At 47.7% G+C, this 15,102-nt stretch overlaps 1 protein-coding gene across 2 annotated transcripts; it reads left to right on the top strand.

Moving 5' to 3' along the window:
- The first annotated feature begins 2,969 nt into the window (after positions 1-2,969).
- On the top strand, positions 2,970-7,479 carry ANKRD9 (ankyrin repeat domain 9). Of its 2 annotated transcripts, none has more exons than XM_044436997.1 (2): positions 2,970-3,110; positions 6,343-7,479. In XM_044436997.1, exon 2 carries the CDS (start codon positions 6,427-6,429, stop codon positions 7,312-7,314), a length of 888 nt encoding a protein of 295 aa, XP_044292932.1. In that variant the 5' UTR covers positions 2,970-3,110; positions 6,343-6,426; the 3' UTR covers positions 7,315-7,479. The 2 variants fall into 2 exon arrangements, with proteins under 2 accessions (XP_044292932.1, XP_044292933.1); XM_044436998.1 differs by lacking the exon at positions 2,970-3,110 and adding an exon at positions 5,842-5,857.
- Positions 7,480-15,102: the final 7,623 nt, after the last annotated feature.

Below are 15,102 nucleotides of genomic sequence, written 5' to 3'. Positions count from 1 at the left end.
CGTCCCATGAAGGTGACCTTGCTGGTGGCGAGAAGGAAGGGGAGCATCAGGTATGACCTGATGGCACAGGAACTCTCTGCCAAGCAATGATGAAAATGGCAGAAGCAGAAACAATGGGTGACAAAGGCAATGAAAGGACAGGCTCGCTGAGGGAAGGGCCCTATGAAGACTACCTTGCCCAACACCCCCCCCCCCCCCGCCCAGCCAGCATGGGCTGGATAGAAAAAGAAGGCCCCGTGCATCAGCAAGCCTTCCACCTTGCAGTCCTACAACTCCCCTGCTGAACACAGTGTGCCAGAAGTTGACACTTTGGACATGGCCATATACCACAGAGACCAAGTAGGCTTCAAAAGTGGATAGAGGGAGGTGGCAGCAATAAATAAATAGAACAATTCCACATGCACACCAAGTATTAACTCACCTCAAGGCTGCATGACCCAAAACAGGTGAGCAAGTGATTTCAGGAATGCAACAGCCTTGTTTGTTGTCCTGTAATCTGTTCTGCGTGTATTTATGATTACAAGGCCTTGTATACCACTTTCCAGTGAACTATCAAAGATGGAAGCAGTATATAATAGGAAATAGACAATTATACTATTGTATGAATAATAAATAATGATTTAACCATAAAAAGGAGAATAATTGTCTGTCACCCTGTTGGCTGGGTCACAGCTCTGGGAAGGTCTGGCCAAAGAGGTGGGGTTCTTCAGCAGCTCTCTGGAGACCAAAACTGACACATCTCAGAGCAAGCAGAAAGCCATTCTTGGGTGCTCCTGAACTGCGTGAGGGATCCTCTGCAGGCTGAGCTCAGGGGTGTCAGTGGTGCTCCTGCTGAGGGCCAGACAGGTGGGGATATGCGGGGTGAGGCCACCTAAAATAGCCTGGTCTCAGAGCTTTATTGGTGAACAGCAGAACCTGAATGTTGGCCAGGCAATGCAGGCCTTTCAGCAGAGGTGTAACATGTTGCTGGAAAAAGGCTTCCCTGCTACATTCTGCACCAGCTGCAGCTTCCAAACAAAGCCCAAGAGTATCTGCCCAGAGAGCACATACCAATAATCTGTCGTTCAAGTTATTTGGCTCCGGATGGAACTAGCAATGCGTACAGTTTCATCCTGCACTTGTCTGTCCGGGAGTTAAGGCCCCACCAGTGCTCAGATAGGTGTCCACGGGACTGCAAGTGCTGAACGTCATACTGTCATGGAATTAAATCTCACTTGAGCTCCAGAGATCTGACTTGGTGGGTTGTCTCACACAGCCTTCCAAATGTTTGCTTATGCCTAAATCATAATTTTGAAGGGACAAAGCATATTTTCCTTCTTTAAAAAGATGTGATTATAGATCACAGCAGGCATATATACTCATAAATGACTTGAACTTCCTAAAAGTTATGACTCAACTTAGTTCTGAGTGAATATGCCAAGGATGAGGTGCTAAGAATGTTTTCAAAATTAACACTAAAACACCATTAGGCCTATACCCACTTATCTAGGAGTTAGTGCCAAAGAACTCTTTAGTAAACTGTCCTGAGATGTCTATGATGGAACAGTATAGAAGTTTTAAATAAATAAGCAAGCAAGCTCAGTGGGAGAAGACCTGCATATGGTAGTGCTTCTAGTCCTTAATATGTGGCTTGGGCATACTGCCCTTCAAGGTGGAACAGAATTGGATTTAGAGCACAGGTACGTCTTAGACCAGCCATCCCCAACCCTGTGCCCCTGGGAGAGGCTGGGAGCTGAAGTAGTGTTAAGAGACAGTCTGCTAATGTGGGAGACCTGAATCTTTCATTTGGAGCTCCGACTCTCTGGGAGGCCCTCTCAGGATCTTGGTGACCACTGCCCCGCATTATTTCTGCCTCAGTTTTTCATTTTTCTTCCCAGTCGCTATAACCTTGGTTGCAAATTGGGGTATCCTTAGGAGATGGGGTCCTTTAACCCGAGAGGCGCTTTAGAGGATATGCCTCTTAGCTTACGTACAGCTGCAGTTTTGCATGCCTTTGTCCCGTGGGCCTTAGTTCAGGGCTCTTCCGCACCTGGCTGGCACTGCCCCTGGATGGGCGCTGTAGCTCCCCACGTCTGGAGGACGTGAGGCTGAGCCGAGCGAGCCATGCAGGTTTATCTCCACATTTCAGACATAAGGAACGCACCCATAAAACTCCATAAACGTAAGTCTACCTCGTGAGTACGCAGGGAGCACACAATCTGGTAACTCAGTGCAAAGTCCGCCAGAGGCGTCCTGTAGCTACAGTTTCGCTTCCAGACACGATCCACGATGCTCACGTGCAAGCTCGAGGAGGGCCCTCCCCCCGAGGGCACCTTGGCATGACTCCACATGTGGAGGTCAAGCGACGTCCCCGCGGTTGCCGAGCCAGGCTGCGAAAGCCTTCTCGCCGGGGCGACTGCGCTGGCCGATCGAGAAGCTTCTCCATTGATCCTTGCAGGCATTCGCGCGAGCCCAAGAAGTGCAAACGGGGTCTAGAAGGAGCGGCCCCCCGGAGGGAGCGAACCCCGCACTCACCTCTTCCTCCTCCGGCCCCCCCCCCACATTTTCCCTTGGGACGGGGAAGCGCGCGCCCGCGCCCGAGCGGCCCGGGCAACTTTCTTGGAAGTTCGCCTCCCGCTGACGCAAACAATCCTCCACCGGCCCCGGCCCAGGGCGCAGCCAATGGGAGGCCGCGGGGGGAGCGGGAGAGGCCAATCGCGGCGCGCTGGACAGTTCCCCGGTCCTGACCGACCTTCACCCGGCAGCCGCGGGAGGGGATAAAAGAGCCTAGCGGAGGCCGCCGAGGTTTGGTTGCCGCGCCGCGCCGCCTGCTCTCGCGCCTGTCGGCTCCCCGCCCCGCAGCGCCGGCGCAGCACCGCTCGCCCGCCCGCCCGCCCGCCCGCCCTCTCTTCCCCGCGCCGAGGGCGGCGAGCGCAGGCGGCGGCGCGCGGGAGCCAGAGGAGGCGGCGCCGCCGCTGCAGGCGGACTCGCTCCGGGGCGCGCGTGGCGGCGGGAGGCGGCGCCGGCTCATTCATTGCCGCAGCAGCCGGAGCCGGCGACGAGCAGCCGCGGGAGGAGGCGCCGCCGTGCAGCCCGGTCGCTCCAGGCCGCCTCGCGCGCGGCGCGGAGAGGTAAGCGGGCGCCTCCTTCCGCGCTCCCCTGGCCCTGCCTGCCTGCCTTCTCCGCGCGGCTTCGTTCCCACCGGGGTCTCCCGGCTCCGCCGCCCTTCCAGCCCCCGGTCGGGCCACCCCGTTCTTCTTAAAGGCCAGCGGTGGGTGGGAGGGGACGGGTGGGGTGGGGACACGTGAGGCTCGGGGCGAGTGAGGAAGGGCGACAAGGACAAGGGAGCGCTGGGCGAGGAGAAGGAAGGGAAGGCGGCGGGGGAGGAGCGGGCTGGAAGCCGCCCGCCCCAGATTCGGGACCCCAGACAAGGGCGGGCGGGCGACTGTCCCCGGGCGGAGCGGGGCCGCGCACCAAAGCCCCGCATGCTCTCAAGCTCCTTCCCCCGGACAGTGCCGGAATCGGGAATGGCGTTTCTGTTTACCGCCTGTAACGGGACAAGAAAGGCTTTTCCAACAAGGGGATTATTTGTCTCCCCCTCAGTGACTCTGGAGGCGAGGAGGTTGAGAACTGTGGGTGGCTGGGAGAGAAGGGATGGTGGTGAGGGTGTTGGATGAAAGGTCAGGCAAGGATGTGGGTGGGGAGAAGCTTGGAGATGTTAGGGGCTGGGTTGACTGCAGGAAGGAAGAGGGATTTGGGAAGGCTGCTCCAGCTTTGGCCTGAAATATTGCAAAACAGCCATAATAGCCAGGGTCATTTAAAGCCTCAGCTGACATATGCGAAGTGGAGACTGAGTGAACGCAGCAGAGGTCAGCTGTGCGGGATTTGGCCATGCTGTGATAATCAAGAGGGACCCGCTCAGCACTTGGATCACCTCTGTCCCAGCTGAGGAATGCAACTAAATTGGGGCAGTGAGAAAACTTAGTGCACACCATGAGCCTGGTGAGTGCCCAAGAAAGGCCAGCCGCATAACTGCCTCGCTGCAGGCAGTGTTTTGCGAGGATCTGCTCAGCTTGGTGATGTGACCCGACAGTGGCGATGTGAACACAGACAGACCTGCCCACTGATTCACTGTGGCAGCTCTTCACAGCCCTTGGCCTGGCATTTAGGAAGGAAACAGCAAGTTTTTTCCGACCGAGGTGAAGAGTTCGTCCATGTTTCATAACCAACCTTCTTGAGTCAAGATACTAGCATCCTGTAACTCTTTGGCTTGTGTAAAGAAGACGAGTTGCTGAGCAGATACAAGAAGGCAGCTGGGTTACATCCCTTACATTAAAAACAATGACAAGCCTTGTAGTACCTGAAAGAACAAGAACTTATTTTGGCATAAGCTTTTGTGAACTACATAGTACACTTTGGGGCTTAAATTCAGGGCTCAGGCCCATAGGAACCACCAAAAAGCACTAATTCGTATGTGCTAATGTACATATTCTCTGAAGGCACTGTGTGTATTTAAAAGGCTCTTCTCCTTAGGACACCCTGTTTGTAAAATGGATGTATGGACAGTGGAAAACAGGTTACTGGGCTTTAGAGGGGGGATTCAGGCAGAAAGGTTGAAAGAAGGGGGCAGCTGGAAAGGCCAACTAATTCAGGGCGATTGAATACAACAGATATTGTCTGCTCCATAGTACTTTTATTCAGCACGTGCTTGTGCATAGCAGGGTGGCTCCCACGGATTTGGGGCTCCCAAGTGAGAGATGCAGGAGCCCAGCCCTGTTGAAGCAGCCCTTAACACCACGAATGCCCACTTCTGGGCACAGAGTGTTATCGGGCATTTGAGGTTATACGCAATACCTACAGAGTGGGAGAAAATTGTAAACAGTATCTTATTCATTTAATTCCCATCTGGTTACTGTTCACAATTCTCTTTGCCCCCATATATACCTGAAAGCCTTCATAACCTACAGATCTGATGAAGTGGGATATATAGTCCAGGTAGAACTGCATCCAGGGAGATTTATGCCAGAATGAATTCATAGTCACAAGTCACTTGACTGGGGGCGGGCAGTCTTGATTTGTTTGTTTTGCGTAACAGCAATCTCAGAAAAAAATGTTCAGAAAGGGAAGGGTCAAAGATACTCATGTGGTTTGATCTTCCCCTGAGATGAGCGGAAGGAGTATGGAGAGGCGAACACCCTTGCAAAGCTATGGCATTGCTGGATCAGCCGCCTGGCAAATCCATCAACCCGCAAGACCATTTGGGGAGGAAGACGCACTGCTGCTTGCAGCTGGGGGCCAGACAGATTTCTGCTTTGCTGAATTTAATATTGACCCCAAATCCATGGTTCTTAACCATGTTGTTGTTGTTGTTGTTGTTGTTGTTGTTGTTGTTATTATTATTATTATTATTATAACAACATTTCTATGCCGCCCCTTGCCGAAACCTCGGGGCGGCTTACAACATGATAAAATACATTGAAATACAATAGTACATCATAAATTACCATTAAATATAACAATACAAAAAATACATTGATTTACCAATACAAAATTAAAATTATCAGTATAAAATAAAAATATAGGAGGAGAAAGAGAAGGAAGAAGAAGTTGCCCAGGCCAGATCATATGTTTTAACAATTGAAATGATGTTTAAATAAAAAGGTCTTTACCTGGCGCCGAAAAACCAGTAACGACGGTGCCAGGCGGACCTCTTTGGGGAGTGAATTCCATAGGTTGGGCGCCACCGCAGAGAAAGCCCTCCTCCGGGTACTTACTCTCCTAATTTCTTTCATAGAGGGTTCCTGTTACACTGGATTTATATCCTGCCTTTCCTCTTGTGAGGAACTCCAGGCTTACATTCTAACAACACCCCTGTGAGGTAGGTTGGGGCAAGAGTGAGTTACGGGCCCAGTGCCATCCGGTGAGCTTCATGGCTGCGTGAGGACTAGAAATTGGATCTCCCAGGTCCTCAGTCCAACACTCTTATTATAGTTTTTTTTAAAAAATGAGTCATGCTACTCTATGACAGGGGGGAAAAACCAAGATCCACAGCTGGGCAATCACTTTGCTAGGACCAACAAAAGTTAAACAAAAATATGCTATCTTTTTCATTCTCTAGAAGTCTTCAAGTACAAAAATGGCAGAAGTAGCAAACAGGTGCGCAGGTTTGGCCTTTCAGCATTTGGCATTAAATCAGCACTGCTTCTAGTTCTTGTTTAATGTTTGATTGGTTGCTCATGCTCAAAGTCTGGCTCTCCTTAGGGACTGAGCAGTGTAGTGCTTGGGTGAAGAGGAATGTCTGAGCAGCCAGCTAATGGGCTTCTGGCGTTCTTGCTGCTGAGAATGGTTGTTTTCTTTTTAAAGGTTTCCCATCGCTCCCGGGTCTTCATGAAGAAGGGGCTTGTAGCCTAGCGGGAAGCAGTCCTCCGTGAAATCCCAAGCCCAGCAATGCCCTGGAACATCAAGTGGCTGAACGGCTACAGTGCCCACAGCTCCCAGTCGCAGAAGCAATGCAAGAAATCCTCCTTCGCCTTCTATCAAGCTGTGAGGGACCAGCTGCCCGTGTGGCTCCTGGAGGACATGAGGCGCATGGAGGCCTTCCACTGGCAGGAAGGGGGCAAGGTCAGCACCTACTCCCCTTCTGAGGCCCTCCTCTACGCGCTGGTGCACAACCACCAACCTTATACCCGTTACCTCCTGAGCAAATTTCCACAGAGTGCCCTGGCTATCCCGAGCCTGCACTTCAGCTGCTGCCATTCGTCAGCGCCTCACCTGGCCATGGCCGTCCGGTACAACCGCATCCACATCCTCTTGGAGATCCTGAAGGCCATCAGAGACTTCCCCGTGTGTGACCGAGCTGCCTATCTGGACCGCAGAGGGTGCAGCCGGGTAGAAGGTGGCAAGACAGCCCTCCACGTGGCCTGTGAACTGTCAAGGCCCGAATGCCTGCTTTTGCTGCTGGGCAACGGCGCCTCACCTTGCCTGAGTGACTGTGCCGGAAACACCCCTCTGGACCTGCTGCTCCAACAGATCTGGGAGAGCCCAGCATCCAATGTGCGCAGCAGGCTGCTCCTCCTGGACTCCCTCTTCCTTTTCATGCCTCCGGGCTTCCATTTCGCCATGAAACAGCAGCTGCTGGATGACCAGCAGCAGTGGCAGGACCTTCTAGGTAAAACTAGGTTCCAGTGGCTGGCCGGCTTAGCTCCGGCCTCCCTCTTTGTTCGATCCATGCAAGTCTTAATCAGGACCATTGCACCAGATCAGTTCCCAGAGGCGCTGGATGATCTGCCATTGCCACACTTTCTAAAGCCATTGGACCTGAAACTGAAAAGTTAAAAAATGAACAGTACTAGAGACCTCTTCCCTTCTCCCCACTCTGCGACTTCTGCTTGTGTGATGAGAATAGGTTTTCATTGTTGTGCAGAGAATTCATGTGTTTAATATATACAATCTGCGTGGGAGAGGGGAAAGTGTTTAATTAGAACCTGTTTTTAAAAAGACCAACTGTGATATTGTCTTTTATTTAAATGATGTTGAGTTGGGTGGAATGAAGGAAAGGGGTGCCTTTGAAAGAAAAGGGTTTGTTTTATGGTTGGGTGCATATCTTAATGCTTTGCTTGTGGGTACAGAATTGTTGTGTACTGATCCAGCTACACACATGTGGCTGCCTGGGCCACCCCTATGGCAAGGTAATCAGCAACAGCACTAAATTAATCCAGTGGGCAATAAATGCAGTGCTTTGCACAGACTGCCACTATCCTTCTGACCAAGATCGTGGGTTGCTTTCAACACTAGTCTTGCCCAATTCAATTCCGTGAATCCAGTTGAAGCAGGATTGAATTGGAAGCAACCATATATGCAATTCCAGCCATAGGATCAAGCCAGGAACAAAATGCTCAATGTATTTGTATGTGAAGTTCCTCATCCAGATAGGGATGGAAAGCCACTGAAGTGGCCCATGAGTGGAAGTCTGACTGTCCAAAATGTCCAAAGATTGGCAAACAGGCTAAGATACCAACTTGAAATCTCCATCACGGGATACAATGGAGCCTCAGAATAACGTAACATGCAAACTCATGCACGTTGAAGCAAAAAAAATCCCACTTCAAGAATAAACGGATGGGACCTGTGGAAGCAGTGACTGACCGAGAAAGAGATCTTGGGGTTGTTGTCAACAGCTTGATGAAGATGTTGAACCAGCCTGCGGCCACCGTGAAAAAGCAAACTGCATGTAAGGCATCATTGAGAAAAGAATTGAAAATGACACTGCCAAGAAAATCTTCCCCTCATACAAATCTATGGTGCAACCACACTTAGGATACTGTATATAGTTCTGGTCACCAAAATAAAAAAGTATATTATAGAACTGGAAAAGGGGCAGAAAACAGCAACTAACATGATCAAGGGGTTGAAGTAACTCCTCTATGAAGAAAGGGTATAAGAGCTGAGATTGTGGAAGTATTTAAAATAATGCATGATGAGGAGAAAGTGGGAGAATTTTCTCCCTCTCCCATAATACTTGGGTTAATCTCGTGAAGCTGATTGGTGGGAGATTCAAGCCAGCTAAAAGGAAAGATTTCACACGACACAGAGTTAAATTATAGAAATCATTCCAGAAAATATAGTGATGGCCACCAATTTGGAGAGCTTAAAGGGGGACAGAGGAGGAGGCTACCAGTAGCTTCAGGGTACTAGCCCTGAAGAGGTTACGTTGTTTTATTTATTTAAATGTTTTTACCCTATCCTATATGAAAATCGCCCCAGGATGGCTTACAATCTGATGTCAGAGATCGTAATCCCTCATTGCTGGGGAACTGGGTGGGCATAAGGGTGCTGTGCTTGTGGCAGCTGGGTAGCCACTTTGTGGACAGATTGCAGGACTGAATGGACACCCGAATCTGATCTGGCATGACTCATGTCTTCCCATCCCCAAGGCCATCAAGGTGTGAAAATACGAATCTTAAGGCTGGTTCCAAACAGATCGTTCTTAATGCTACCAATCTAAAACCATTGTGCACAAGTACTGAGTTTTTTTCTTAACAGATTTTCTGAGCTTAAAAAAGGTATGACCTAGTAGGAAAACACAGGAGAACCATGTGTGGAAGATATTGTCCAACACCTCTGTTAAATTCTGTGACTGGAGGCAGGGCGCTGGTGCTGCGAAAGCCTCCTCTCAAACTACTTCATGGAGGTATTTTGCTTTGAATCATCGCCTAGAAAATTAGATTTTTTTTAGTTCTTCCTCCTAATACGTGCAAATATTTTACTGCTGTTCGTTACAGCAAAAACAACCTTCCTTACATCATGGTACCCTGCCAGCATACGTAAGGTACCCATTCAGATGCTGACTAGACTAAAGCTTTTTGGGAGGAAGCATATAAGTCAACCCTGTGCCAAGGCTGCATCTTCCATTTTCTTTGCAAGAAGATTAGAGTGTCTTTCACATTATTCCTCTCCACAACTAGGGTTTTCCTCCATGCCTTTCTAATAAGCTGACATTCAACTACAAAACACCAGGTAGTGCTGTCCTGTGGAGCAGAATTGTGAAAATACATTGTGCTTCTGTAGCTAGTTTTGGTGGCATCCAGGAAGATATCAGACTTATCTTGCTCAAAGTTGTGAAAATAGATGGAGAATTCACGGGAGGCCTTGGAGAAAGAGGACTCTGTGTGAAGGGCCTTCAGTGTTCTGTCAGTGAGTGATGGTGGGCATGCAAGGAATGCCTTGGGTTGAGAAGGCAGTTTCAGCAACATCACAATATTATGTGCCTTTGGACCACGGCAAATACTGTATAAGCTGTTTTCACTACAAATGTTCCTCTTGGTCTACTAAAGTCAGGGAAGGCTCGCCGTGAGCAGTTTCTGACAATTTAAAACTGATGGATCTCAGTTCTTAGCTTCAGGGTCCTGTCTATCGGCAGTCAGTGAACCAAGGATTTTGAATTGTGGAAGTAATCCATACACCCCGTTTCCCCCTTTAGCTGCCGGGCTTCTATGTCTCTTAAGAGCTTCATAGGAAGCAGAAAATCAAAAGAGAAAGATTTTCCTACCTGCAAGCTTGGAAACTTCTGGATGTTTTCAACAACTCTCATCAGCCCCAGCTAGTTGGAGATGGTAGGAACTGTAGTGGGTGTCTGACTTGGTAGGAGACTGCTTCCTCTGTCCGAAATCTGACAAAGGCAGAGCTACCAATAGCCTGCTGAAAAATTGGCAGCTCTCAGAGATTGGTTCATTCTGCAAATGGTTCTCTGAATCTCATTTGCAAAGCAAGCATAAAAATCTGAAAAGTGGGACTGAATGTGAAATAACAGCTTTGAAGCTACCATTATAACATAAATGCTGAAGGGAGCAAAGACTTCTTCCATGTGGCACCAGGATAATGGGGCTGACAGCTCATCAGAGAGTGATAATCAGAGTTCAACAAAAAAAGCGGCAGACTTCCTGGAAGGGAAGGCAGAGCGCACTGTGTGAAGTTCACACTTCAGATGTCTATTCAATGAAGGCATTCTGAGAAATTCAAGATTAATGCATAGGAATGTTTAATGTTTGCTTCTAAAAGAAAGAAATTGCTTTTCAACATGCAGTAAAATGGGTCCCAAAGAATAATTTCATGTAACTGTCTCTGGAAAAATATGTACCAGCCCCTGCCCCCCAAATAGGCTCAATAGCACAGTCTTGTGCACATCTCAAAAATAAATCCCATTGATAGGGCTCGTTCTCCGGCAAGATGATACAGGATTGTATATTGTACTTCAACCATCAGTTCTCAGACTGGCTTGTGTCAGTTAGAACAATAAAATCAAAACGTCTAAAACAAGGGAAAAGAGCTTCATGAGCTTGTCTAATCTATCTTTAAAATATGCAACACTCTAAAGGCCCATTTTTCACATGCTGTCAAATGCACCACTTCAGGCTGCAGCTGGGGAATACAATGCCTATAGAATTCCATTGCATTTTATCCCAACTTTAAATCCTGCAAGTAAAAAATCTAGCACACCAAGGAAAATTGTTCTAGGTAGTTTTCTACTTGTGGGGAGTTTATTTCTTTATAAGAGGGATATTTTAAAACTCTACTGCTTTGGGCCTAAACTATTGCTCATCTCATATGTGGCAACTCCATAAATTCATTTTGAGTTTTGTGGAGACATGCTTTCTTCCATCTTTCTGAGCAACCTCTTGGTAGTCAGCTTAAATAATCTAGATACAGTTGAAAACATTGACAGTCTTCAGTAACTTTGGGGTGGTTATCTCTTCTAGCTCTTCTGACTGCCAAATACATTCCTCTTGATACCATTATAATTTTTGAATCATCGACTACACGATTGTTATCTTAGGTTTGCTAACTGAATTTTTAAAACTTCCTGTTCATCTCTCTGTGCTTTAGGAGCACCTCAAACTTGTTTATTTACAATATATGTATACTGCTTTTAAAATCTAGTGTAGAGATTGTGGAACAGTGAGCAATAAAGGATAAAACACTGTGTTAAAAACCAAGGTCACTGAAATTGTATCAATAAAACTGTGCCTAGATAAATCAGAAAGCCTTCCCAAAACAGCAGAAGACAATACCAACCTGGTGACTGCCTGGCCTCCAGAGGCAGGGAGTTCCACAGGAACGGAGCTGCTACACGGAAGGTTCTTCTTTGAGTGGACCCCCATCAGGCCACAGGTGCATGTGGAACCACCACGGCCTGCTGTCTGAGGATCTCAATGATCATGCAGGTTGGGAAGGGAAAATATTTGTGGATTAGCAGAAGCAAAGCAGCATCAAGCTGCCAGGATAGAGCAAGCTGCCTTATACCATTCAGTCTAATTGTACATCTAATCCAATATTGTTTGCACTGACTGGCAGTGCCTCTGGAGTGTCAAACAGCAGCCCCTTTCCCAGCTGTGCTTGGAAATGTTGGGGCTTGAACCACATTTCTGCCATTATTTATTCAGAAGATTTATATCCCACTTTATAACCGAAGCCAAAAAAGTGGCATACAAGTGGATTTATAAAATACAACAGATACAAGAGCCACATACTCAAAAATTGACATGGAACAATACAACCAGCTCCACTTCAGTGGGGGGCCAGCACTGATATTGCTTCTTATGGGGCAGTTGGTGTCAGTCGGTAGTCTGCCTAGAGCAGGCCTAAATGTTCTCTTTGCCTCTTCCAGCTTCCCCTGCTCTTTTGCATGTGGCAGCTGATACTGAGTGCCAACCCTTCACTCATAAGCCAACAAAACAGAGTAGAATCTTATGGCTGTTTAGACAGAAAAGAGGCCGGCACCTCCCTGGCCACCATTCCAGCCGGGTCACACTGGACGTTGTAGGGTGCTTTAGAGTTTCAACATAGATAAAATCATGCTTTAAGTAATCCTAGTCTCTCCTGTGGTTCACACCTGGGCAGTAGGTCCTTGTTTTGGGTGCGAATTTCTGTGAGCTGTCCCGAGGCTGTATAGCAAGGGGACGGCATATAAAAACTTTAAATAAATAAATAAATAAATAATCTATTCATTTCAGGAGCAGGAAGTCTGGGCTAATCTTCCACAGTGCTGTAAATTTTAGTCCGAAGCAGATCAGCCTCCACAAACAACAGAAAGTAGGAAGTTATTTTTTTCTGGAAAGTGTCCCTGCCACATGTTGCTGGTCGTATCATGACAGGAACAGTATAGGACCATGAATGCTGCCAAGCCAAACATGTGTAAGAGTGAACACAGCGTGGTGGGGAAGAGAATGGTTCAAAGAAAAAGCTGAACAGGTGGGGTTTCCCCCTACTATAGGACTGCTTCCTTCTATCTCTGCTTTCTCTAACCTGGTGTAAGAAATATTTACTTACCTGGTGTAAATATCCTGGTGCAAGCAAGTAACCTGGTGCAAGCAAGACCAGATAAGCAAGACTATAACTCCCATAATTCCCAGTCAGTCTGCTGACAGCTCCTGTTTTTGTGGGATAATGCTATTTGGGGCATGTAACCACTGGCACACATGCCTGGACTTTAGGAATAGCAGTCTGCCCAAAACAGCTTACATAACCCTCCTCCTCTTCAGTTTATCCTAACAACAACCCTGTGAGGTAGGTTAGGCTAAGAGTCAGTGAGTGACCCGAAGTCACCCAATGAGCCTTGTGGCCGAGTGGGGATCAGAACAGGAATCTCCTAAGTCCAGCACTGTAACCACTGCACTACACTACTCTCCACTGTCTCTTTACATTTTAAATTGCAATTTAAAGCTAGTGTTCTGCAGCAGGTTTGGATGTGCTTGTCTAGCTTTTATCTATTATCATGCATAACTTGGTTCGCAAAGCCACACAAGTGGCGGGAATGCCTGACAAGACAGAAACAAAACCGAAACAAAAAGGCAGGTGGTTTCAATTCCTTGCGAATAACCCCAGATACATCATGGCTTTGTGGAAAGTGCAGGATTGCCCAGGGCTTGGAACAAGGGCTTGGCCTTCTCTGCAGTCACTCGGCCTAACCCCCCAGGCAGCAATTTTGTCTCCTAACACTCGACAGCCGCTCAGGATGGGCTTCTGAAGTGGTCAGTGCTTGTCACAGTTCCTTGTGCTGATGGATGACCAAAAAAATTCCAATTAGTGCCCATTATGAAGATGCTGTCATGCTTAATAAAGCAATGCGAGATTGCTATGCCAACCAAGCTAACTGGCAGCAAAACCAGATTTAAAAGAGGGAGGGAGTTAGAGAGAGAGAGAGAGAGAGAGAGAATCCACTTGAGCTTTTTACCTGCAAAAGTAAAAGATAAAAAGGTGGGATTAATTTTGAGTCAGAACTCATCAAGGCTAAGTTCAGAAACCACTTCAATTAATGCAGCCCTGCAATATATGAAGAACAGAGCGACTATGGTTATGTGCAGTGTCTTTTTCACGGATCAGACTCCACAGTGGTGGAATTAGTGCAGGCATTTCAGTATCTGGTGCAGACTTAATAAAATGTGATCCCTTCCTACTCTCACTCAACTCCACCCCATTCCATTTTTTAATAAAAGGACAATTGTAATTCTAAAAGGATGCATTTCATTTCTGGTGCTCACATGAAAGTTGGGGACATTTTAAAAATCTAGTTCCAAATAGCATAAATGGAAATTGCGGGGCAGTAAATGGGATAGGCACAATAACCTTTATATGGTGCTCAATTTAGACCAGAATGAAGCCACACTCCAGAAGGAGGACCGAAGAGTGGAATCAGGGCAGGTGGAGAGGTAGTGTGATTACTCTCTTACTCCTCAACATTCCTCTGAAGTTAGCTATTATTCTGACAGTAGCAGGGAGGAAACGGATCCTATGCCATTCCCAGTGAAATGCAAAGGAGTGTATGGGGGTGGCTTGAATGGGCAGTTTTCAAAAGACATGCTCTTGCTGGACAGGTAAATCGCTAGACCTGCCTTGCTGATACAGGTCAGCCGATCCACGGGACTCTCTGGACTCTCCTTGAGGGCATCGCTGTGGAGTCTGTCATGATCAGCTCCCCAGACAAGGTCTGACTCAAGGAGCTGCTTCGTTATGTCTTGTCCGGCCTACACACACCACCACAGATGCTTAAGGAGTGTATCCGCTGGGTTGGAAATGGGAGGTGGTGGCAAGATGCCCTTTCTTGGTCAGAACAGTCCTTTATTTGAAGGACTGTCCAGAAAAAGTCTTGTAATTTGAAATTTTCCTCTGCTTGAATGGCAGTCCAATCCTTACCGAGTTGGGATATGGAGAACCATAGAAATTGCCCATCCAAAGCACCTTGACAGGAGGCACAGCAAAGCCCATGAAGCTGCCTGGTCACGTCCTTTTAGACTGTGGTGAGAGGTACTTTATGTCTATCAAATACTAACAATAGTAATAATATAATCTAAATCTGCATGTATAGAGATACATTTACATATCCATCTGGCATGCCAGTTAGCTTTCTTCATTGTTCCCTTTTTTGGTGATACATTTCCTACTTATGGGTGATTCATAAGGAGCACCTGTACAATGACATCTCCCAACAAGGACAGGGACATTTGACTCAGAGGAGCTCTCCTGCTAGCTGGATGGAGCAAGAGGCGACCTTGCCCACCTGCCCTGCTTCCTTTACAGCCCCCAAAGTTCTCCTCCAAAGGCTTAAAAGACCCTTTGGAACATTGTTGG

The sequence above is a fragment of the Varanus komodoensis genome, unplaced genomic scaffold, assembly GCF_004798865.1.
Source record: "Varanus komodoensis strain SLA01 unplaced genomic scaffold, ASM479886v1 scaffold3, whole genome shotgun sequence".
Classification (NCBI taxonomy): Eukaryota; Metazoa; Chordata; class Lepidosauria; order Squamata; family Varanidae; genus Varanus; species Varanus komodoensis.
The sequence above is the reverse complement of the archived record's forward strand: the minus strand, read 5'-3'. Positions and strand labels throughout refer to the sequence as shown.

Excerpts from the sequence above, each read along its gene's own strand:
- ANKRD9 (XM_044436997.1), top strand. The coding sequence starts at position 6,427 with ATGCCCTGGAACATCAAGTGGCTGAACGGCTACAGTGCCCACAGCTCC.